General features: G+C 44.3%; 1 protein-coding gene across 1 annotated transcript; it reads right to left on the reverse strand.

The window, feature by feature from the left end:
• Positions 1-234: 234 nt before the first annotated feature.
• Positions 235-8182, reverse strand: REG4 (regenerating family member 4). The gene is made up of 5 exons (XM_037501021.1): positions 8116-8182; positions 7115-7212; positions 4497-4634; positions 1665-1770; positions 235-302 (listed from the first exon to the last, which is right to left on the reverse strand). Exons 1-5 carry the CDS (start codon positions 8180-8182, stop codon positions 235-237), a joined length of 477 nt encoding a protein of 158 aa, XP_037356918.1.
• Positions 8183-25379: the final 17197 nt, after the last annotated feature.

The following is a 25379-nucleotide window of genomic DNA, read 5'->3' on the forward strand; positions in this document are numbered from 1 at the left end:
CCCGCTGCAGCAGCTGGCACCGGAGGGGAAAGAGGACGCCCAGAGCCAGAAACCACTCGAGCCGTGCGGCGGTCTCTGCCTCTGAGCCTCCGCTGGTCGGCGCAGGGCCGGCCTCGGCAGGCTCAGTGGCCACCTTTACTGTGGGAGGCCAGGGGCCTGCTGGACAGAGGGGCAGTGGGGAGGCCCAGGCGGGGCGGGGCAGGGGTGGGCCGGCCTGGGGCGCCCCATCTTGGCCTATGGTCGGTACTTGCACACGAAGTGCTGTTTCTTGCTGCATTCACGGCTGCGCCAAGTTAAAAAATCTGTAAGAAAAATAAAAGAGCCCTTCAGTCACCCCCCGGTCTGGGCAGCGCTGCCTGGGCGTTTTGCTGGGAGCCACGGATAAGGCAGGCACTGGTCAGGGTTATGTGTCCAATCGGCTGGCGTGGGGTGCCCGGAGGTTTGGCATCAGCCGTCTGAGTGTTGTCAAGAAGGTATTTTTTGGATGTGGTTAGTTTAGCGTTTATGTCAGTGGATGTCGAGTCAAGCAGGTTGCTCTCCAGAATGAGGGCCAGTGTAGACACGGTGAGGAAAGACTGAGGTCCCCAAGATGGCAGATTCCTGCTCCAGCCTCGGAGCTCAAGGCAGGAATTTCCAGCCGCTGACCTGCCCGTGGGTTTCCACTCACCAGCCCTGCCGCTGCGTGAAGCAGTTCCTGAGGCTACATCTGTCCACATACAGCTGCAGCTGCAACCCTAAGAAGCAGCCACATCCCAACAGACGGAGGTGGTCTTTGGAGGGCTTTCGGGGGGAGAGGCCCATTTACTGCCCCTCCAAAAACCAAGGCCCTCAGAAAGGAGTCTCGTGACGCCACCGCACCTATCTGCTCCCTGTAGCACGGGTCCCAGAACGTGACATGGGCCCGTCTGGTGTGAGCATTTAAAAATAAATGTATTTAAGAAAAAAGTGAATAGATTTAAAGAAAACATTTTTCCTTAAAAATGGTTTATCATTAGTTTTTCTTCCTTTCCAAGCTTGGAGTTTGAAATGTTCTTGAAACATTTGCAAATTCCCTACATCAATGTTAAAGATCATTGACAACTTGTCCAAGTTCACGGCGGTTCTGATTTTTGTTCTTTTAATGTCCCGGTTTATTTTCTAATATGGTTAACATCCATAGTTGTAATCACCCTCAGAATTAAGAGCTCTCTGCGGATTCTGAGCAGTGTTCAGAGCGACCATCCATCCTGAGACAGGTGAGTTTGAGAACCGCCGCTTGGACAGAGCCTGCGGCGAATGGCCTTGCTTAGCTGCTGGAGTCTCTGGAGTCTTTGAACATTTGGGCAAATAAGGACAAACTCAAGAGTTCAGTCACTGGGTGCCCTGTTACAGCCACTCAGCTTTCATGGTTGTGGGGTTTCAAGAACGTATTCAGTAAATAACTGAAGAGCTGACACGCTGATATGGCAGAGGTTGATATGGCTGATATGGGCACAACTTCTAAGATTGGCCAGTGTCTGTGGCAAGGAAGGCCACTGTGCTCTAGGAAGCAGTTGCTGGTGTGAAGTAGAGCGAGGGGGAGCAGGTGTCTGACCTTGCTCTTAGGAGTCCAGGGGAGGGGCTATGATTTAGGGGTATGAGAGGGGGAGGGAAGGGACAGAGGCAGGGGGTGCATTGGGACTTACTGTTTCTGGCGCTCAGTTCAGCACAGTACTTGCTTCCACCCAGGGACCTGCTAGCCCAGGTATTGTATGAATATGTGGTCCCGTCAATCCACTCCCACCGCTGCCTCTGTGAACGACAGGAGACGTGCTCATTGCCCCGGGTCCCCTCAGGCCCTTGAAAAGGCAGTTTTCATTGTTTCACTTGGAAAAACAGAAATGGTTAAACAAGGAAAAGTAATAAAGTCACTGCATTCAACCTCAAAGAGGAAAATAGCACTAATATTTTGGCAAATTGACTTGTGGTGTCAACATTTTTATCCATCACACTATTTTTATGTACCTCAAATGTGATGATCTTTGAAATATGTATTTGACTTTGTTTCTTGCTTGGCCAACATTTTTTAAGTGGAAAGATGGTACCAAAATTGACCCAAGACATTCTCCTATTGATTGATGTTTTTTGTTCACAGTTGACAATTATTGTAAACAAATCTGCTCCAAGCACCTTTGTTCAGGAAGATGTTTCTACTTAAAATTATATTCTTAGCATAGAATTTCAGAGTACGATAATAGGTCAAAGGGCATAAATATTTTGAGAGAATTGATATATACTGCCAAAGTGCTTTGCAAAAAACAGTTCAGTTCCAGGAATTTACATCCTCATCTACTGGGCAATTTCTCCATCCTTACAAATATTATTTATTAAGACAAAGCCAAAGTTTGATAATTTGATAAGTCAAACTATATTGTTATTTTAATTCGCACTTCTTTGATAACTTTGATATACATTTTTTTAGAAAGTTTATTAGCCACTTACTTTCCTCAGTCATGAATGTCAAAAAATTAAATTACAAATGTATCTGGTGGAAATAGATGTAAATATTCATTCTACCTCTGGATGAGAGAGATCTGATTGATAGCGATACAAATACAAAAGAATGTAAAATTAATCATGTGAAATATTTGTAACCTCTAAGGAAAGTTTTAGCATGAAACTGGAAATCTGTTTGTGCTCCTTTTGTTTGTTGGGGTTAACTATCAAAACCCCACAAAGAATCTGTAAGCTGCAGATCCTACATATAGATCTCAGCAACCAAAGACCCCGTACGCCATTCCATACACGGAGGGAATGATGGAGAGTAAGACAAGGGTCCAGGGGGAGAAGGGAGGCATAACGTCAAAAACATAATTGCATGGGGCCTCTCTGGTGGCGCAAGGGGTTGAGACAACGCTGTGAAGCTGTCTGTAGCCTCTGCAGTGCGAGTTCCATCCCTAGCCGGGGAGCTACCCACATGGCACGGCAGACCTTCCCTGGCTCACCCACTGCTCCCCTCAGCAGTGTACTTGGGTCTATCGGCCTGTTCTGTTCCCTGCTCTGTCTCTGGTGAATACTTTCACCTCCCACACCGCTGGCCTGTACCTCAGTTCTCATAATCATAAATAAATCTTTAAAAAATATAACCATAACTCTTATTTAAAAATAAAAACAACACAATAGCATGTAGGAAAAAAAGCTTAGCTGAAAGTTTCCACTTGAACTCAAGACCTAACAGATATTTGATTAAATGTGGTCTCATGCCAGGGGTGTGTGTGTGTTTGATTAATAGTTTGACTCGAACATGAGTTTGAACTACATGGGTCAACTTATACATGAATTAAAAAAATGTTTTTGTAATAACTCATTCACTTGTGTAAAGGTTATCAATTATACTAGGTCTTCAAAAGGCAGTCATATTGCTACTTCTTCAGTACCGATGAGAATAGTTATACCTGTAAATAAATACAAATTTATTTTTCATATTATCTTTTCATTTTAATGTCTAATGGTAGTAATATATATGAACATATATATAAAACATCTAAAGTTTCAATGTGCTACCAAAGCTTACAGTATAATCATGTCCTTTAAAAGAATTTGTACCTGAATGTAGTTTGTTAAATTTACTGGAATTTATTTCATTTGTCTGAAATCTTGTACAGAATATATAATCATTTTCATTTGTGATGGCATGTCATAATTTAATTTTATTATAACTTTAAACAGGAGCAAATTTACTTTCAACTTATATTCCACCCTTGGCTACCCATTTCTATCATAAATATTTCCTAAACAAGAAGGGAAAAAAAAGCATTTTACATCATATAAGACAAGTTTGTATAAACTGACAAGCAGATGTTTCATCTTGTAAACGGACAATGTATTGATAAATTCAGTACTATAAATCTTTTCCCTTCCCTAATGATTTTCTTAATAACGTATTTTCCCCCAGCTTCCTTTGTTGTAAGTGCACAGCGTCTAACACCTGCAGAGCACTGGTCTGAGGAAATGGCATCCAGAAAGAAAAAAAAACATCCAGCAAATGTGTTAAGAGACTGTCCACGCTGTTGGTAAGGATTCTGGTGGGGGGATGGCTATTAGCAGGGTCAATTGTTTCATGGGATTTTCCATTGTGTGGGGGTGGTAGCCCTAAGCCCGGGGTTACTCAAGGGCTAACTGAATACGCACACACCCTATGGACTTGGAATTTTTCTAAGGTTCTGAAAAGCTGCAACTTTTGTATTCCAAGATTTGGGAGGACCTTAATTAGACAGAATGATGCCATTGGAATTGTGTGGTCCAGCACTGCTGCCTGACCTTGGAGTGCCTGACCTTGAGGGCCTGACCCTGAGGACCTGACCTTGGATGACTGACCTTGGGGAGCCTGACCTTGGGTCTTGGCCTCTGCAAGCCAGAGGCACATAACTGAAGAAAATCTGCCTCTCAGTCCCTTGTCAGTAGGCCTAGAGGCCATTTCTTGAGTGGGGCAGTCTCTAGCTTTCCCCGGCGCATCTGTGGTTCAGGTGTGAAGTTACCTGCTGTGGGTCATGCAGGCCAATCCACACAGACTTGTTTTTCTGGTAGCTGCTGATGTGCTGCGCGATGACACTGGCTTCCTTCAAATTCAGGATAGAGGCCAGGTGGGACCCACTTCCATGAGACTGACACTCGAGCTGCGGGCCGGGAGGAAGAATTGTGTCAGCTTCGTCATGTTAACAATGAGTTGAGGTTTAAAAGCACAGCCCTACCCTAAGGATTGGGTGGAACACGTGGCTTAAGTAATTCTTATTCTCTACTCAGGAATTCACTGTCCAGCTGAACGAGGCAAACACTTCGACGTAGACACTTTCTTTGATAGAGATATAATTTTGTTCTTTGGGGATTGTAGGAACTGCCTACATGATAAAGCTAAAATTAATTTGATTAAAACATACTTTGCCTGTGGGTGCTGCTGCTGTGTTCGCCTTTCATATTTTGCTGGGGATTAGATGTGGTTGCTATTTCATCATTTAGTCCTCAGGCTTGCAAACCACTTTAAAATACCAAATGCTTTTTCAGCTGTAATTTCATTTGAATTTCAAATTTGTGATGCATTCAAGCCAGATTTCCAGCTGACATTTAGGGAGTGGACAGATGATTCCTGAGGCAGAAATGGAAATAGGCTCAGAGGTTTTAAGAATTATTTTCTCCAAGTCCACAGAGCTGGTAGGGACAGAGCTGGAGTCAGGACTCAGACCTCTGCCTCTGAAAGTAGGATAAATCCCCCCGCCATTCTCTCTGTCCTCCATCAGCATCTGGGGGGTCTGGAGAACCAAGACTGCTCATCAGTGCTGACACATATTCCAGGAGTAGGTGCTGTGAGGGCTGAGCTTTGTTGTTGGTCCTTTTCCAGCAACTTCGCTGCAGTTTTTAACATTACTAAGGCTCTGAAGTGATCGTGTGGACCGCTTTTGTCTTGAGAACCTAAACTGAGCTTCTACCACATGCCACAGACATTTTGCAAGTTATCTTAATAAATCTACTCGTCACCCCCTAGGCTAAGGGTTATCCCCATTCTGCAGCAAGAAGACTGGTAAAGGGAGACGCACTAATAAAGGGTAAGTGGGAAAGTCATGATTTACATAACTAGGGCTGAGTGGCTCCAAAGTTCTCCAGGTAACCTCCTCTTCAGTTTTGCAGAATTAGTGTTGGAATCTCGGGGGACAAGTAGTACAACTGTCCTTTCAAGATTTCTTCTGCTTCCCAAAAATTGAGGAGAAAATCAGTTGCTCTCCATGAGCTCTTTTTCAGCAGAAAAAGTCTGAGAAAAACCTTTATTTAGTTTGTGTGTGTGTGTTAAAGATTTATTTTATTTCATTTTTTATTATTATTTTAATTTGGGGACTACATTTTTGCTCTCCCATATGTGCACATGGTCCCCTCATCCTTCATCAAACTACCTTACCTCTGCCTTGCCCTCTCATCTCCTCCTTACTCTCACCTCTTCCCTCTGGTAACCATTAAATTCCTTCAAGGAGTTCAAGATTTATTCCTACTGTATTTTGCCTATGAATGTTTTTTGTTATTTATATACCATAGATGAGTGAAATCACCCAATATCTTTTACTTTCTGACTTATTTCTCTTAACATAATCATCTTGAGTCCCATTCATTTTGTCCCGACGTCACTAGCTCATCCTTTTCAGAGCTGTATAATATGCCATCACATATTTATCCCACAATTTCTTTATCCATTTGTCTGTGGAAGGCCACTGAGGTTGGTTACATGACTATCCATCTCATTGCCCAGGAGAGAGTTGCCTAAAGGCAGAATTCCGTGGGTGTGCTGTTTGTTATTCTCCATGTGATCATGGAGAAGTCACTTATGCTCATACCACTTGGGAATTTTTTGTTTAAATGTCATAATCTCACACTAATTCTGGATTTTTTAAGGCCAGAGAAGACTTGCATACTCAGGAGCTATCACATGGTAGATGTTCCATCATTGCTGAATGACTTATACACAGGGATTCTGAGGCCATTCTGGGCCCAGATCAGGCCACAATTTCCACATGGTCAGTCCCTCAGTCACTTCAATCAACCAAGCACATTCCAGGGAGACAGCAGCACTCACTCCCCACACACTTCCCAGCTGTTTGGGGATCTCTTAGACGAAGCTTCAGTGAAAGAAAACCAATAAATACATTTGTGTGGTCTAGAACAATGAAAACGTCTACTTGTTTGGACTGCTTCACTTTCTCAGAGGTGACTCTGAAGCCTGGGCTTCAGTCGTGTCTACACACTGTTCTCTTTCTGGTAAAACTTGTGCAGCAATTCCATGATTCCATGATTCTTTCCATAAGTTCCTCATCATCTCAACCACTTTTGATTGATGCATTTCTGTCTTCCTTACTGACAGTGAGCCCCGTGAAGGCACGGACTATCTTTTGCTCATCCTTATGTCTTGCAGCCTAGGCTGGGGCCCCAAGCACCTGCTCCATCAGTGCTCAGGAGACTGAGTTGAAGACATAATCCTCCTCTCTCCACTTCACCAACCACGTGACTCCTCAGAATGGCAAGGAAGAACGCTTGCCTCTGAGTCAAATGAGACCTGCAGCTCTGGGTGGCCCCCTGCTTTAGAGAAGCCAGTCCACGCCCAGGTCAGATTTCTTACCTCAGCATCAGACCAAGTCCTCATCTTCCGGAAGTATCCGTAGCAATTGGACTTGTGGTAAAACCACCCAGTAGCACAGCTGGGTCTCATGATGATTTCTATGTGAGAACCAAAGGCAATGATAAGCTGAGGCAGGGGTGGGGGGGCATGGCAAAACACCCCCTCCCAAAGTCAAGCTGACAGAGCCCCCTTACAGACCTAGAACATCTTGACTGAAGGAGAGGCTGGGTGCCCTTGAGGGAGGACCCTGCTATTTTGCCAAAACTTTACACTATTCACCTTTCTCCCTGCCTTCTCCACAGGAACACTGACCTCTTATCAGGTCTGAGGGCTCCTGGGCCCTGGCCCTGAAGAGCACCTAGTTCCAGGAGACCCATGACATTGTCACTGAGTCCCCGGGGGTGGAGGAGGTGAGGGGGGTTGGGGGGTGGGGAAGGTCATGTCATCAGCAGCATTTAGCTCAGGGCTGTTTCCTACTGCACCCAGAGGCCTAATTGTGATGGACACACTGAGCCTGGCAGCATCGTCCCTAGGGACTGCAGGGATCACCCAGTGCAGGACGAGCGGATGTGGCTGGTGTGAGGCTTCACCAGGAGCGAGGGGTCTCCTTAGCCTGGGAGATGCAGGTCAGGTCAGATGATGGTTTGGTCAGAACTGGAGAAGAGGTCGGATGTGAATCAGTGCAGGGGCGGCGGGGGGAACATTTTAGGTGAGGGGGAGAGAGGGAGGGAGGGAGGCATGGAGATACAGCATGTGCCCAGAAGGAGCCAGCACTGAAGTTGGAAAGGAAAGCACGAGAGGCAGGGCCTGGAAGAGGAGCCACAAGCTCTCCCTGCTAGCAGGTGGGTTAAGGGGCCTCTTCACCGAATCTGAAGGTTTATTTACTATGCCAGTGTTTCTCCACACTCTGTCTTTGTCAACACCAAGAGAGCCGGGAGGAATGGCGGTGTGGGTGCGCGTGAACACTGGCTGTGGGCTCCAGCCCCCCGACCTGTACTCACCACCCAGGACTTGGGTGCAGGCTGCGCAGCTCAGCAGCAACAGCAGCCACGCGCTTCCGAAAGCCATCGCCTTCCCGGGTGGACAGAACCACTTCCCAAACTTGTGCTGCAAGAATCTCAGCGTCCTTGTTCGTTGTTCCTGGCAGCTTCTGGGTTTGCCTAAATCTGCAATCTGAACACATTTGCAGAGGTGAGGAGGGCTCAGGAATTTAGATGCTACATCGCCATGGAGAAAAAAGAAAATTTTGTGGTTAAACCCAGATTAAGCATTAACGCCAATCGCAGGATAATGTAGGGAGCAGGACATTGTAACTCATGAGGTTGTTTTTTTTTTTTCCACCTCACTTGCAAGGCCCGAGGGTTAGTTCCAAAGATCCAGGATACTAGGCTGAAAACTACCTGTTTACAAGAGGGAATGAAGCTGCCTGGAGGACCTGCGGACCCTGCCCTGCTATTCCTCAGACCCGCCAGCAGGGGGAGGCCAAGGCAAACTTTGGCCCAGGTGAGGCAGTCATGGGCTTTCTACAGCCAGGTGATCAAGTCAGTGCCAACAAAGGATTGTTTTATGTTACAATTAAAAATTAATATATGGTTAAATGCCCACATTTACAGTGCAGGAAACCTGAGTGCCACGGGCATGAGGCCATTTGCTTGTTGTCACACAGCTGCAACCAGATCTTCCCACCTCAGACCCTCTCTCCTTTACACGCGTGCCCTTGCTGCTTTTGATAGATTAAAGAAAAGCTCATTTGTTTGGTTAGCATTGAAAAGCTACTGATGAAGTTGAACATCTTTTATATAATGATTAGCTTTTTGAATTTCTTTTATGAATTTTTGGCTTCCAATTTTGCACCTGTTTTCAATCTGATTATCATTTTGTCTTGGGAATTTGTGAGGTTTTCTTTATTCACCATCTTTCATAGATTACTCAGACTGTTCCTCGGTTTGTACCTACTCTTGTTTCTATACATAAACTGAAATGATCATATTTATTTCCTCCCTTATAACTTGGAATTTGTCAGAAAAACTGGCCATCTCCTAAGATTAAAATATCCATGCATATTTTCTTCTATTTTCAGGTATCTAAGATGATACTTTCAGAGATAATTTCTAAAGTTATCATTTTTGTCCACTGATATTTAGTGTAAGCATTGGGATTGGGTTCAAGAATTTTTCCAAATAATTATTAAGGTGAGTAATTATTTGAATTCTCATCAGAGCACAGGTTCTAACTCTCAACATAATGCATATATATTAACAATGGAACATGATATTTGAAATGGAAACTGTCCTGGAAAATCTAAAGATTAGGTCCATATTAGGATCCGTATGAGTACTTTGACACAGTGTCTAAAGAGGGGGCTATTGGGTCTGTGATGACCTCCCATTAAATCACTGCATTAACCCTTCACTCCAAATTCCCTTCCAAAAGTAATGAAGATACTTTAAATTTCTTGAAATTCCTTTAAAACACAAATAGTAAGAACTTCTCTGTCTGAGGGAAGGGAGGAATAGCATCTTCTTGAAAAATCTATAATTTTTTTTTTTTTACATATAAGAACTAGGTTGTAGGCCAGAGGTATGGGGGGTGAGAGGATTCACCAGAGACAGAATAGGGAGCAGAACAGGCAGATCGACTGAAATACACTGCAGAAGGAAGCAGTGGGGAGACAGGAGAGATCTGCTGCTCCATATGGGTCAGCTCCCTGGCCAGGGATCGAACTCAGGCCGTAGAGGTAATTGCACTGAGACTCAACCCCTAGGCCACCAGGGAAGTCCTATAAATGAATCTTAGTGAACTGACCTTCGTTGACTGTCCACCTGTCATCTAAGCCAACCCTCATCACTAGGCTGCATGGGTCTTACTTATCAGCTTGCTTCGCCTGCAGATGTTAAAGTTCATTGAGCTGAGTGATTTTCTCAACTGCTAAATGGCAGAGCTGTGCCTTGACCCAATGCTCTTGAACACCAAAGCCAATGCTCTTTGTAAGAAGAGAGGAAACAAGCAATTCAAATCAAACAAATCAGCAACAAAAGCGTGCCTGTCATTAGCGCTAGAACAGTCATTTTCCGCCCAGCTAATAGCTGGCAGAGGAAATGGATGCTCAAAGCAAGTGCTCGCCTGGCACCTCAGGACACGTTACCTGGTTGGCAGTCTAGGCTCCGAGGAACCCTGCTTTCCTCAGCGTCCTCCAAGCCCCAGGCCAGTGTCCCGGGCTTTTATATATGGTCTTGCTTCCGAAATTATATGACCATTGTTTTAATCATAGAGCAATAATGTTATCTACAATAGGAATCCATCCATAAAAGTCTTATCTGCAGTCGAAGGGGAACTCATGAGAGATAACTTGAGAGGGTGTCTAAGTTGAGTTTTCAACGGCCAAGAACCTCTCCCCATCTGCAAACAGAATCTTTTCTCCCCATCTCATGTTATCAAAATGGACAATATCCTGTGAACTGTTATGAATCCATCTTCCTCTCCACCTCCTTACCTCTCTTCACTTTCTCTCTCTCTCTCTGCCTCTCTCTCTTCTTTTACGTCTTTGTAGTGTTGGTTTTTTGGTTTTCTTTATTTCTCTTTCCTTGCTATGGAGATGCCCCACTGGGCTCTGCAAAACCATGTGCTCTGTCCTAGTAGGAAGGACCAGCCCTTGGGGGCTCACTATTGGCTGGGGGCTGGGTGTTGGCTGGGGGCTGGGTGTTGGCTACGTGCCTTGTGCATGGGTACGAGTGTGCACAGATGTCCCCCTCTGAAGTGCCAAATCCAAGCCACGCCCTGTGCCTGGGTGTCTGCTGAGACTCCTCCAGAACGAGGCACTGACACCTTGTCGGAACACAGGGCCATTGTGTCAAAATAACTTACATTGATATTTTACAATGACAAGTTTTCACCTAACTCATCAAATGAGGTCCAAACGGAACCCCTGGGAGTGGTGTAGGACAGGTGTCACCATTTCACACCCAAGAATCTGGGTGTTGAGATTAGGAAACCTGTCTTTGTTCACAAAGCTGGTCGGTGGGAGAGTTAGACATCGAACCCAGACCTTCTGACCCCAAATTTCACTCTCTGCTGAATCGCCTCTTACTAGCATATAGTCTGTTTGGAAGCAGTAACATGAGTTCCTTTTCTGCTGTAGAAAGCAAAGGATTACAGCGTGCTGCATGGTCAGGAAACTCAGGCTCCAAATTTCAAGTCTCAAAGGGATCATGGCGGTGATGGAGTCTTAACTTTGGCAGTTCCGGTAGGAATGAGAGGGCCAGAGAAGGACCCCAACTGTCCCAGGACACAGCTGTTGGGGTGAGGCTGACATCAGAAGCCATGTTCGCTTCTCTACACTCCCGAGACGAAATGTTCTATTTTCTCTCTTGGAAGAATTCACGCTGTAAGTCCACTTAGAGCCTTACTCTCATCTATGTGGTGATTTTGACTTCCTCAAGGACGCTCTCAATGGAAACACACACATTGCTACCTCTTTATTCATAGATGGTACCTTCCTGACAAGAGAGGGTGATTAAAATTGTGATCCAAAATAAAAATAAAGCAAGTTAATTTTCTGATAGAAAATAAAAATATGGCCCCTTAACCTGTACCCCCATGTGTTCAGAAAGAGCTCATCAGGTCATGACCCGCTAGACCTACTGGCCAGCGGGCTTCTCTGTGACAACAGACATGCTCTCATCTCTGCTACCAATATGGTGGTTGCCAGTCACACGTGCCCATCAAGCTCTTGAAATATGAGAACGTTGACCTGAACACTAAATTTTAATTTTTGTCTCTTAAATTTAAATGTATGGAGCTACCTGTGGTTAGTGGCTATTATATTGGACAGGACAGGCCTATGGATTTTTGTAGAAACAGATTGATGTGAAACTAAAGAGTAATTGATCCTATGAGTGGGAAAGTTTAAAGGCAGAGAGAAGCTTTGTAAAAGTAAGTCCTGAGAATTTGAAGGAATTATGAGTTTAGGGCAAAGCTCAAATTGGATTTGACTCCAACTTAATTCTCCAAGGAGAAAGTCTCACCCAGCACACCTAGTTACATGGACGTCAGAAATCTTTGTCAGAGCTTTTGTGTGTTTTCTGGCTCCAGCTTCCCTGATTGAAGCTTGGGCGGCAGTGACCCATTTGAAGGCTTCTCCTTCAAATGATCGATGAATTCTGAGTCCAACAATGGAATTTCTCATTATGCCTTCGTTTGAGGTCACGGCTCACTCATGTCCAGCATTGGTATAAGATCAACTCAGTTGGTAACCATTTAACCAATCAGCAGTTTCTACTTGATTTATGATGCCTTTGGACATGTTTTTAAAGGCTTAATACCCTTAAGGAATTAAAGAGTACAAGAGGGAGTGGTAAAATGTGAGAAAGACCAAAGAAAGGTGTTGTAGGAGGATGTGAAAAATAAAGCTACGTAGAGCATTGGAATAAACCCTGAAGTGACAACATATGGAGAAGGTAAGCCTTAGAATTCTTTCCCACTCTAGATTAGTGGCAAACAGCACCAATTACTCATTTTATTTTTTTTAAAACTAACAAGTTCCTCCGTGTTCCCTTTGGGTGACAATTTTTACTGTCTTGGACTTCGTCCTTTCATGTTTGACAGAAATGTTGACCGTGAGCATCGTGCAAGCCTGGTAACATCCCTAATACTGCAGCAAACCCTAACAGCCGGAGCAGAAATGAGTCACCAAGGGGTGTTCATTAACTTTTACAGCCAGGGCAAAAAAAATTCTTGAGTTTATGTCAATTCAGTCAGTCTCTGTATGGGGGTCAAGTGGCTTCAACCAACCCCCCGAACCCACATAATCTGGACAATTGATTATATTCTTGGAAAACTCAGCCATCTAGAAAGCATCATCTGAGTTTCTCAAAAAGGCACAATGGAAGTTGTGCCCCAAAGATGGAGACTGAGTAAACTGTGGTTGATTGAGGCTCTTCATCCTTCAATACTTTAAACCCATGTTCCTCCCCCTGAACTTGCCCCAGCCAATCCCTCCTCTGCAATAACATTTCCTTCGTTACAGGGGAATTATTTGTATAAGCCTGTTGCCCTCAGCAGGGTGACAGTTCTCAAAAACATGGATGTGACTTTTTAGCTCTATCTGCATGTATGACACTTAGATGGGAGTTCAAAATGGCTTGCTGGACCAAAGTTGATGCACAGCGCGAGACATAGACAACATAATGCATGTTAGCTTCCCTCCCCCCTCCCTTTATGTCCTTTTATTTCCATTATACTATCCACTTGTTTCTCATCTGTTGGGTATTGCCATATCTCATCCTCAAAATGAAGCAGTTCCTTTATTGCCAAATTCCTAGTTTAATTGTGTTTTGTTTTGCATTCCATGTTCTTTTCCAATGATGTTTATTGAAGTAAAGTTGACTTACATCATTGTGTTTATTTCAGAGGTTATAGGTTCAGACCTCTACAAATACAGGATTTTTTTTAAGATTTATTTATTTATGCATACAAGAGCTGGGGTGCAGGCCAGAGATGCCGGTGGGGGGGGGGCGGTGAGAGGATTCACCAGAGACAGAGTGGGGAGCAGAATAGGTAGATTTACAGAAATACACTGCTGAGGGGGAGCAGCAGGTGAGACAGGAGAGGTCTGTGGTGCCATGTGAGTCACCTTCCGGATTGGGGATTGAATTCGTGCTGTAGTGACTACGGATAGCTTCATAATGCTGTATCTTAATGCCTTGCGCCACCGGGGATGCCCTCAGATATAGGTTTTTATATTATCCCCACCAAAATTTTTTATGATGACATTGCTTTATTAGGTTTGAGTTATATAGAATAAGATGGAAATGTCTTAAATATTAAGGTTGAAGGATTTTGATAAATCTATACACCTAGATAACAATACCCATAGCAACATTTAGAATGTTTCTGTCACTCCAGAAAATTCCCTCCTGCACCTTCCCAGTCAATCTTCCACAAGATAATAACTGATTCAATCTGACTTCAATCATCATAGATTAGTTTTGTCCTTAAAAAGAAACCTTATATGAATGGAATCATACCTTGTGTACTGCATTGTATGTCTAGATTTTTTCATCCGACATGTTTTTGTGATTCTTTCATATTGTTGTCTGTATTAATAATTTGTTCTTCATAATGCTGAGTAACAGGACTATAGCACAATTATTTTTACTATGATGACTCATTCTTAATTGATATTTAGCTAATTCTGGCTTCTCACTAAAGCTGCTTTGGACAATTTTAGTCTGTCAGTGGAGTGGAATTGCTGGGCCATGGGATGGGTATATATTTATGTTTCTTGGAAACTGTCATGCTGTTTTCAAGAGCATTTGAACCATTTTACACCGCCCCATCAATTTATGAGAGTTTTGAGTGCTCCACACCCTCAATAATAGTTGGCATTATTAGTATTTTATTACTTTCATCTTAACTCAAAAGGGAGATAATTCATTTCCTGCCTTGCAACTTACAGAGAAAGGAGTTAAAATCTGCACAAATGACTCAGCCCTTGATGAGAAAAGAATCCGTAGGTGGGAGAATGAGTATTCTTTTTGGATTTTATTACTACCTCTAAAATAATGGCATTGGGGTGAATGATTTCTGAGACATTTCTAATTTAAATAATAGATTTGGGGGGCTTCCCCGGTGGTGCAGCAGTTGAGTGCTGGGTTGCGAAGCTGCCCGCAGCCTCTGCAGTGCCGATTCGATCCCCGGCCCCCGGTGAGGGTCCCACATGGCATGACAGACCTCTCCTGCCATGCCCGCTGCTCCCCTCAGCAGTGTACTTCATCAGTCTGCCTGTTCTGTTCCCTGCTCTGGCTCTGGTGAATTCTCTCACCCTCCTGTGCTTCTGACTGTACCCCAGTGCTTGTATAAATAAATAAATAAATAAATAATCTTTAAAAATAAATAAATAATAGATTTGGGGGAGTCAGGTGAGTGAATTGTCAGAGCATGGGTTTTAGCATCAAAGTCTGAGGCTCCCACTGGACACTGCCAGTAATTAGCTGGGGAGACTTTAGCATAAATACAGTCTCAAGAAAACTCCACTTTCTTCCCAATAAAATTAGATATAAATTATACATCTACCATTGGAAAATCTTCATTATTCAATGAGATTGTGAATGCAAAGAGTTTTGCCATAGTGTTTATACTATGACTTAAGGAATAGCAGATTTTTTAAAATAAACACTTCCAGAAATGTATTCTGGGTGGTAAGGTGGTGTCCTAGTGAACATGGCTTGTCCTGAGTGTGGCTGACACCATGTGGATGGCATTCTTTCATCATGGCATCGCCAAAGACTTCAAGCATTTTATTCTCACAAAAATGTCAAACGTAAAATAAGTTGAAAGATGTTTACTAGGATGGTATTCTTTAAACTGTATACTAGGGCCTCCCTGGTGGTGCAGGCAGTTGAGCACCGCACTGTGAAGCTGTCCACAGACTCTGCAGCGCTGGTTCGATCCCGGCCAGCCGGAGAGAATCCCACATGGCGCAGCAGACCTCTCCTGTCTTGCCCGCTACTCCCCTCAGCAGTGTGTTTCGTCAGTCTGCCTGTTCTGTTACCCGCTCTCTCTGGTGAATCCTCTCACCCTCCTGCGCCTCTGGCCTGTACCCCAGTTCTTGTATAAATCAATCTTTAAAAATAAATAAATAAACATAAACTGTATACTGATGACTTAGGTTCTGACATTAACAGTTTTATTATTCTTTCTTTATCACGTCTATACATTCATTCATCTCCCAATCTACCCATTAGTCATGTAGACTTTTATTTGGATGCATTTCAAAGAGGATTAGACATCACTTGCAAAAATTCAATATTTATAGCTTTTTTTGAGATAAAATGTATGTACAACAAAACACACCGATCAATAGTTTACATTTGCAGAGTTTTGGCAAATGTATACAAACGTGTAAAGCAAGCCCCTATGTAGCTACAGAACATTTCTAGCACCCTAGAAAGATTTTTATGGCCGAACCCAATCAATTCCTACCCAGTCATAGGCAAAGACAGTTCTTATTTTTTTCCATCAAAGTTTAATGAAATTGAAGAGTACATACTATTTATGCATGGCTTCTTTTACTCAGTAAAGCATTTTTGATATTCGTACATGTTGATTGTGTATCAGTGATTTATTTCTTTTTTCTTTCCTTTTAGTATTACAGTGAGTGAATATATTATAGTATATATATTATACACACACTATATATTAGCATATCATGTATACCAATATATATTATATATACTAGTATACATTATACTATATATACTATAATACACAAATATATAACATACATTATTATATTAAATATGTACAATATACTTAATTATATACTAATATATTTATCAGATATTTATATATTAATATATTTAATTATATATTATATGTACTAATATATATTACAGTATATGTATTATAATATATATAATATACCACACATATTATATAACAAAATATATAGTATATTTACATTCTGTAAATAGATAGGTATCTATTTACTGAATGTTTTTAGTTTTTGAATAAAGCTTTTAGTTTTATGAATAGAGCTGCTAAAAACAGTCTAAGATAAGGTATTTTGTAGGGATATGTCTTAATATCTTTTGGATAAATATTTAGGAAATTACCAAGTCATAGACTAGGTAGTTCTGCAGTTTTACAAGAATCTGTCAGACTCTTCCCAGCATGGTTGTGAGGAGAGAGAAAGCTTTTGCTGCTTCTCAAAGTGGTTTTCTATCTATGCGTGCACACTGTTCTAACCAGACACATGGCCGGTGACTTCAGGAGCATGAGGATGGAGCAGAGGGACTCCTCCTGCACCACCATCACTGCGGGCTTCAAAAAATAGGCTAGTGGTGCCACGGAGCCACTGGACCAGTGCAAGCCTCTGTCAGATCATGGTGGGAACTGGGCATCAGGATCCTGGGGTCACTGGCAGGGAAGCGCCCCACCTTGAGCCTTAACACCTGTGCCCACGGGGCGAGTGGACACATTCTCTGTTACTTCATGGTCAACCTTGAAGACAGGAGTAAGTGAATCAGAGATTTGTGGAAACCTGGGTCTTGGCAGGATCTGAGGAGACAACTCCAGGACTGAGGCCATGAGGCAGTCTGAGGGTGCCAAGGACAGGGAGTTCTTGGAAGAGGCCCCATTTGTGGTCTCTGAGGTGGCAGAGATGGGTTATTTTTTATTTGACCTCTAATACAGCCCATATGCTTAGCTGAGAAAGCTTCTGCATATCTCTTTGAGTGACTACAGCCCTTGTTCAATAATTAAACATTCTCTTGATAAGAATTTATGGGCATCCTTTATGGAGCTTGCCTTTAAAATGAATAAATCTTATGGCTTTATTACAAAGTCTTGTCTTTGTTTTTCTTTTATAAGATGATGCAATGTATAACAGGCGAGCTTGACGTCTGTCCCCTCTGTTTACATACGCACAGTATGAGCAAACATTTGGTCACAAGGCATATGGTCACAGAGCTGCTTAAGTGTGAGGATGACAACCCAAGGACCTCTTATCTGAAATAGCTCCAGGAATTCCTGGTCAAGCAGACAAAGGGTATTCAACTTCATGTTCAGTTTTGTTTTTTTAAGATTTATTTTATTGATGCATACAGAGCTGGGGTGCAGGCCAGAGGTGTGGAGGGGGCGGTGAGAGGATTCACCAGAGACAGAGTGGGAAGCAGAACAGGTAGAGCTACTGAAATACACTGCTGAGGGGTGAGTGGGGGAGACAGGAGAGGTCTGCTGTGCCATGTGGGTCAGCATCCTGGCCAGGGATCAAACTCGTGCTGCAGTGGCTGCCAATAGCTTCGTAGTACTGAGACTTAAACCTGACCTCAACTGGATGTTTTAGAATATGTGCTTCCAAAAGCAAAGTATCATGATTACATGGAAGTAGGCACAGACAAAACACTTCAAGACACTGATTTCAGGGATGTCTTTGTGGACTCAACTCCATTGGCAAAGGAAACAAAAGCACAAATAAACCCATGGTACTACATCAAACTAAAGCTTCTGTACGGTGAAAGAAACTATTATTAAAAAGAAAGGATACCCTACTGAATGGGAGACAATATTTGTACATTATACACATGAAGGGGGGTAATATCTGAGACCTATAAAGAACTTATGCAACTCAACAAGGAAACAAACAACCCAATCAAAATACAGGCAGAAGAGCTGAATAAACAATTTTCCAAAGAATTTTCTGAGACCTACAAAGAACTTATGCAACTCAACAAGAAAACAAACAACCCAGTCAAAATACGGGCAGAAGAGCTGAATAAACAATTTTCCAATTTTCCAGATGGCCACAGGCACATGAAAAAAATGCTCATCATCACGTCATCAGGGAAATGCAAATCAAAACCACAAGGAGATACCAGAATGACCTGTCTCAAAAAGACCAGAAAGAATAAGTGTTGGCAAGGATGTAGAGAAAAAGGAACCCTCATATGCTGTAGGTCTAGCCCTTACGGAAAGTAATATGGAGGTTTATCAAAATATTAAAAATAGATCTGCCATACAATCCAACAATTCTACTTCTAGCTATCTACCCAAAGAATAAAAAACACTAACGAAAGGCTATATGCACCCCTATGTTCACTGCAGCACTATTTACAGTAGCCAGTTATAGAAACACCCCAACAGCCCCCAAACAGATGAGTGGATCAGGAGAGGTGAGTATTCATCACAATGGAATACTCCTCAGCTATAAAAAATATGAACTCTTGCCATTTGCAACAATGTGGATGGACCTGGAGGGGGTGATGGTAAGTGAAGTCAGAAGGGGAAAGACAAATGTTAGATGATTGCACCTGTACATGGAATGTAGAGAAGCAAAGAAAAGGAACAGGCTAAGCTAAGCCAAAGCGAGAGAAATCTGACTGGAGAACTGGACCTTCCAGAGAGGTATGGTGGGGGGGTGAGTAAAGAAGGGAGGGGCCCCATGGCTAAGGTAGAGGATTCGGGGTGCTTTGGGGGTGGGGGTGGTGTGCTAACAGACACCTGAAGAGGTGTGAACTCACACGTCTGTATTGTACACAGCATTGAACCAGCATCACCTCAACCAAAAATAACACAGTAGAAAAAGAGAATCGGAAACAAGCTTAATGTCCATTAACTGACAAAGAAAGAAAATGTGGTAAATAGACACAACGGAATTCTTGTGGCTATAAAAAAAGATGAAATCTTCCATTGGCAGCAGCACGACAGGCCTCAGGGAATCATGCTTAGTGACATAAGCCAGACGGAGAAAGACAAACCCTTCGTGATGTCACTTGGTGGCTTGTAGAGAAACACAGAGATGAGCTGAGTAAAACGGAAAGAAGCTGCTAGACTATAAGACCAACGAGCAGTGACTGGAAAGGTGGGGAAGGGAGTGGATAAGTTGGGGGCAGAAGGCACAATGTAGGAGGAGGGCTAGGTTTGGACTTTTGTCAGTGAACTGAATGTAGCCTACTACGCGCTGTGTCGCTGATGTGCACCTGACACTTACGTCCAGCCACGCTGCAGAGTTTCTTCAATGTGAAAAAAGCTTCTGTTTAGGATGGAGAAACACATTCTGGCCAGCTTAAATTCAAATGGGTTTGCTGAAAGACGAAAAAGCCATCTTGCAGAAACAATGCACGTCTGGCCCTTGTGGGCTGAGTGGTTACGTGGGCGGCCACGTGGCACGGCAGCCACGGACGCTGGGACTGACAGGAAAAGTCATTCGTGGCTGAGCCCGGAGCTGCATTGTTTCTGGTTCCCTTGAGGCCTCTCGCCCCTCTCCTGCTTCTTCCTGTATCCTGGGGTTCCTGGGGTGTGCCCCAACACACGACTACACGGGGCTGCCCCTGTTCTATTGCTCGCTGACCCTGCAGGTCAAGGTTTAAAAGCATGAAATGGCTGACCCTTGGCAACATGCCCATTTGGAATGAGTTGAAAACTCCAGGATCTTGATCCCTGCTTTAGTGAACCCTTAACTTTCTTTTCTGAAGGTGAACGCAGAGTGAGCTCAGCCTCAGTGTTCTCATCCCCGAGTCAGGAATAATAACAGTTCATTCTTGCAGAATTCGGTGGCGATTAGACCCAGCGGACACACCAAATGCACAGAACACCCCGCGAGGGCAGTGTTAGTGCCACGTCACGTTATTGGTGGGCCTTCCCCTTCGCCTGCCCTCTCTCCCCTCAGCACTGTCCTGCTCTGTGCCACTGAGGCTCGCTCTCTTCAGAAAGCACATCTGGGGTCCTTCGGTGCAGGTGCTCAGTTTGGTTTGGCCAACGCGAGGCGTAGCTGGAGCCCAGCTCGGAAGAGGAGGTTGACTTCAGCTTCTCCCCTGCCCCCTCCCTGCTCTGTCTGGCGGGACCGACCTCCCACTCTCCCGGCAGCTCCTCTTCTGCTGCGGGTCTGCAGAGCAGCATTTCTCTGCGTTTCCTTGGCTCCCACCGAGGAAGACCCCAGGGACATTTTCCCTGCCAAGGCTCTGGAAATGCTCGGAGGGGAGCAGAGACCTGGGGGAGGCCTGCGGCCTGTAGCCGCTGCAGGATGGAGGCGACAGTGGGAGGAACTGCCCCGTGTCTGACTTTCCAGTGTCATCAGGAACAACAGGATTCCGAGGCGCAGAGGCCGTGACACTTAGGCCTCTGGAGACAAGGAGGACGCAACCGCCTTGAGACGCAGACCAGGGTGGTGACTGAGCACCGGGGGCTTCCTGAGAGCGAAACAGACGGGAAGTCCACGGCCACCGTCAAGCCCCGCAGGGTTGCTGCCGCAAGTCTTTCTTTCTCCAGGGGGCCCTCAGCACACCTCAGGCTGACGGGGAAAGGGAAGTAGCCCAACGGCCTGGACTCAGGAGACCCACGTCTCCAGCTGCAGGAGGCACGATGCAACAGCCCGCTGAAGCGCCCCAAAGGCAGGCCTCCCATCCCAGGCTCCCAGCAGCCCCCGGGAAGAAGCCCAACACCCCGCTTTCCAAGAGGACACTCACCGGGGATCCTGAGGATGTCGCTTGCTGCGCAGCTGTCCCAGGCCGGGCAGGTTCACTGTGGACTCGCGCAAAAGGTTAAAGGGATCTTGGAGCCTCCCTCATCCCACAGACTTGACCGGCTGTAGGGTAAGGAAAAATGTCAGGCTTCTCTGCCCTCCCGCCATCAGGATAGAGGATGGATCCTTGCGGTCCTGAATGCATGCCTGATGGCGGGCACCTGGAATAGGGAGTGGACAGAGGTAGATGGGATTCACCTGGGCTGAGACGGGGCTTTTAAGGGCGGCGTCACGGGGACGCCAGAAGAAGCCGAGAGGAAGCCGAGAAGCAGCAGAAGCAGAGAGAGAAGCAGAGAAGGCCGGAGAGCCCAGATAGAGTGAAGACTTGCTGGGGGCCGGGAGGCCTGCCAGCCTCCAGGCCCCCCAGCACCCCTGCCTGCCATATGCCTGGTGAACCCCAATAAAAGACCTGCAAAAAACCACTGAGGACTCTGACTCCTTCACCCGGTCTGCTGGATCAGAAAACCTGCACTGTGTCATTCCTGCCTTTACACCGGCCTTTAATGCTGAAGCCGGGGACCGTGCCCCGGACCAGCAGGCAGGGAGGCGGGCACGGGGCAGTCCTGCAGGCAGCAGCCGAGCCTCCCCACTCCCTCTCCGGCTTCTCTCAGGCGTCCCTTCTCCCTCGGGTGGGCTCTGTCGCGGGCGTCCATAGTGGCAGGTGTGCACGCCCTTGCGCTCCGGCTTCTCGGCCAGGTGTCTTTAATCCCAGGTCGTGTGCCCTGTGCTCACTCTTCTTGGCCCCGGCGTGCATGCGTGCCCCTGCTCACGCCCGCAGGCACTTTTGGCACCACCATGACGTCACGTGTGGGTAATGAAACCTGGGCGGCAAGCAAGGCCACAGGTGTTGGCTGTAGAGGCTGAGTTGTTTTCTCGTCCTCATTCTGATTTCCCTTCTCCTCAGTCGGCTTTGTCTCTGCCCATGACCATACAGTCACGCGTGTATGAATATTCCGACTCCCACGAGTCTTTTATTGAATCCTGCACAGTGACAGCAAGCACTGATGCTAAGTGAACTTTTTTTTTAATGGTATATATTTTTTACATCATTTTTTCATTTTTGCACAATGTATGCATTTTCATCTTGCTTACATTCCCCATACAATTCCCACCCCTCCTATTTTGACTCTAATCACTCCTCCCACCGCTGCCCCCCGCCCCCACTGGTAGTGTGTCTCTGGTTTATAGTTGCTTGTTGATTTTGATTTTTACTTTATTATAATTAGTCTTTTTCCTGGTCCCTTATTTAGGTTTTCTAAATTCCTGCTATGAGTGAGACCATCTGGTATTTTTCTTTTTCTTAAAGCAATCCCTTCTTGGGCCTCCCTGGTGGCGCAAGAGGTTAACACACAACACGATGAAGCTATCCGCAGCCACTGCAGCACCAGTTCAATCCCAGGCCAGGGAGCTGACCCACGTGGCACACCAGACCTCTCCTGTCTCGCCTGCTGCTCCCCTCAGCAGTGTCTTTTGGTCCATCTGCCTGTTCTGCTCCTCACTCTGTCTCTGGTGAATCCTCTCCCCCTACACACACCTCTGGTCTGTACCCCTGTTCTTGTATGCATAAATAAAACTTTAAAAAAAAATCCCTTCCTTCTCAAGATCCGTTTGGGTCCAATACCTATGGGCAGTTGCTCAGCATAATAGACCATAACTACCTGGATGAGGAAATAGTGGGCCTGTTCAGCCCAGTTAGTATAAAGCATCCCTTCCCCACAGTCCAGCACTTGTCACCACTCCAAGAACTGGAGTGTCACATGTGCTGCATTGCCTGCCGATGCCTAAAAAATCACCACAAACTTAGAGGCTTAAGACAATACTAGTATATTCAAAGTTTAGATCAATTTACAGATTGCTTTTGAATATGAGGAGGCAGAGATTCAACATTATTTCCTTCAGGATGGACAGACACCAAATAGTGTCAGCACTGATGATTTTTTAAATCATCCTTTCCCTATTGATTTGCTAAATCATTATCATAACTCATGCTTTTTACAGACTGATCTCTCTCTATACTCTTCCACTGACCTATTAATTTTTATCCCAAAACCAGGCTCCTTAATTAGCTTCATGAGATATACACATGCAACTTTTAAGTGTGTAGTTGAATGTATTTTAGAAATGCATGCACTGGCAAAACTCCTTCCTCAGCTAGCATCTAGACACTTCCATCATCCTTCATGCCTGTTGGCAGACAACTCATTGCCCCAGCAGATGCTGATCTGGTTTCTGTCATTAGATTAGTCTTATCTGTTCTAACACATCATGCAATTCTGGGTTATTGCAGCCAGTTCTTAATAGCAGAGATGTAAACAACCTAAGTGCTCACTGATGGATGAATGGATGAAAAATATGTGATACATATTTGCCATGAAATGTTATTCAACATTCAAAGAGAAGACTCTGCCATTTGCAGGAACATAGGTGAACTAGCTGATACTGTGCTAAGCAGAACAACTCAAACACAGAAAGAAAAAAGTACCAGATAATCTCATTTACATGTAGAATCGCATAGAAGAATTACACGTTAAATTCACAGTGGTTACCAGAGAGGAAGTGAGAGAAATGAGGGGATTTGGTCACAGGAAACAAAGTTGTAGGAACATAGAATGAATAAGTTCTAGAAAAATACTATACAGCATGATGACTATAGTTAATAAATGTATTATACACTAAGTAAGAGAGTCCATTTTAGGTACTCTGACTACACACCAAAAGACAACTATGTAAGAAGATTGATTTCTTAATTAATTTCTTTTTGGTCATTATTGGTGATAAATATAAACATCATGAAGTATTCCTTACACATCCACTTAGAAAAACAAAACAAAGAACGCAGTCAACAACATGGACATCAACAGGACGGGGGAAATATTTGCAATATTTGCAATTCAGACATCTGGTAATGACTATAGAAACAGAACACATAAAGAACTGTTACACCTCAATAAGATAACCTGATTTGAATATGATGAGGACCCTGATTAAATATGGCAATCAACATGAACAGATATTTTTCCAAGCAAGACATGCAAATAGTCAATGAGCCCCTGAACAGATGCTCCCCATCACGCACCACTGGGGAAACGCACATCCTAACACCAGGGGATTCCTCTTCTCAACACCATTGCTCACAAACCAGAAAGTAGAGATGGAGTGTGGCTGGGGGCAGGGTGGGGGGGTGCAGGCAAGTTGGAAATCTTGTGCATGCTAGTAAGCACGTGCAAAGGTGCAAATACTGTACAAAACAATACAGAGATTGCTAAAAAAAATTAAAATTTTAATCATCAGCTTATCTAGGAATTCCAAATCTGGGTATTTATACAAAATAATTGAAAGGATATGAACGTGTATCTGAACACACATCGTTCACGGCAGCACATTCACCAGAGTCAAGAGTTAGAAGCCACTCAGGTATCCATTGGTAAATTAAAGGATAAACACAGGCTGGCATATGCAGAGAGTGAAATAGTGAGACTGAAACTAGGAGGAAAGGCTGGCACCTGCTGCAGCGTGGATGGCTCTTGCAGCTATGGTAAGTGAAATAAGTCAGTCACAAAACAACAGTTACTGTATGATCCAACGTAGGTAGACCAGTCAAGTTCATAGAGACATAAAGTAGAAGCAGGTTTTCCCCCGGCCACTGTGAAGAGGGAATGGGAATTGCTATTGAATGGGTCTGGAGATTCAGTTTTGATTCAGTGTAACAATATGAATACTCCAAACACTACCAAGGTGCACATTTGAAAATATGAGGCCTGAAACCATAAGGCTCCTAGAAAAAAACATAGGGGAAATGATCCTTGACCTTGGTCTTGAGAATGATATCCTGGATGACACACCAAAAGCACACCACAAGCTAAAATAAACAAGTGAATTAAATCAAACTAAAATGGTTTTCAATAGCAAAGGAAAGAATCCACAATGCAACTGACAGGATCAGAGAAAATATTTGCAAACTATACATCTAAAAAGGGGTCAATGTAAGATATAAAGATATAAAGATATAAAGAAATTGCTCATCTCAACAGTAAAAATTCCAAGTCAAAAACGCACAAAGGATCTGAATCCTTTTTCCAAAGAAAACACTGACAGGTTATGTCGGTGTGCAAAATGGCACTCAGGTTCACTAGCCATCAGGGAAATGCAAATCAATAAACAAAACAGAAAGGGGATGACAAATGTGGGTGATGTTGAGAAAAGGGAACCCCATGCACAGTTGCTGGGAGTGTGAATTGGGAAAGC

This window comes from Talpa occidentalis, unplaced genomic scaffold, assembly GCF_014898055.3.
Source record: "Talpa occidentalis isolate TD23 unplaced genomic scaffold, MPIMG_talOcc4v2.1 talOcc4.9, whole genome shotgun sequence".
Taxonomy (NCBI): domain Eukaryota; kingdom Metazoa; phylum Chordata; class Mammalia; order Eulipotyphla; family Talpidae; genus Talpa; species Talpa occidentalis.

Excerpts from the sequence above, each read along its gene's own strand:
- REG4 (XM_037501021.1), bottom strand. The coding sequence starts at position 8,182 with ATGGCTTTCGGAAGCGCGTGGCTGCTGTTGCTGCTGAGCTGCGCAGCC. Across the intron at positions 1,771-4,496 it reads GCCTGCATGACCCACAGCAG|AGGCAGCGGTGGGAGTGGAT; the intron begins GTAACTTCACAC and ends TGTCGTTCACAG. Across the intron at positions 303-1,664 it reads TGAACTGAGCGCCAGAAACA|ATTTTTTAACTTGGCGCAGC; the intron begins GTAAGTCCCAAT and ends TTTTTCTTACAG.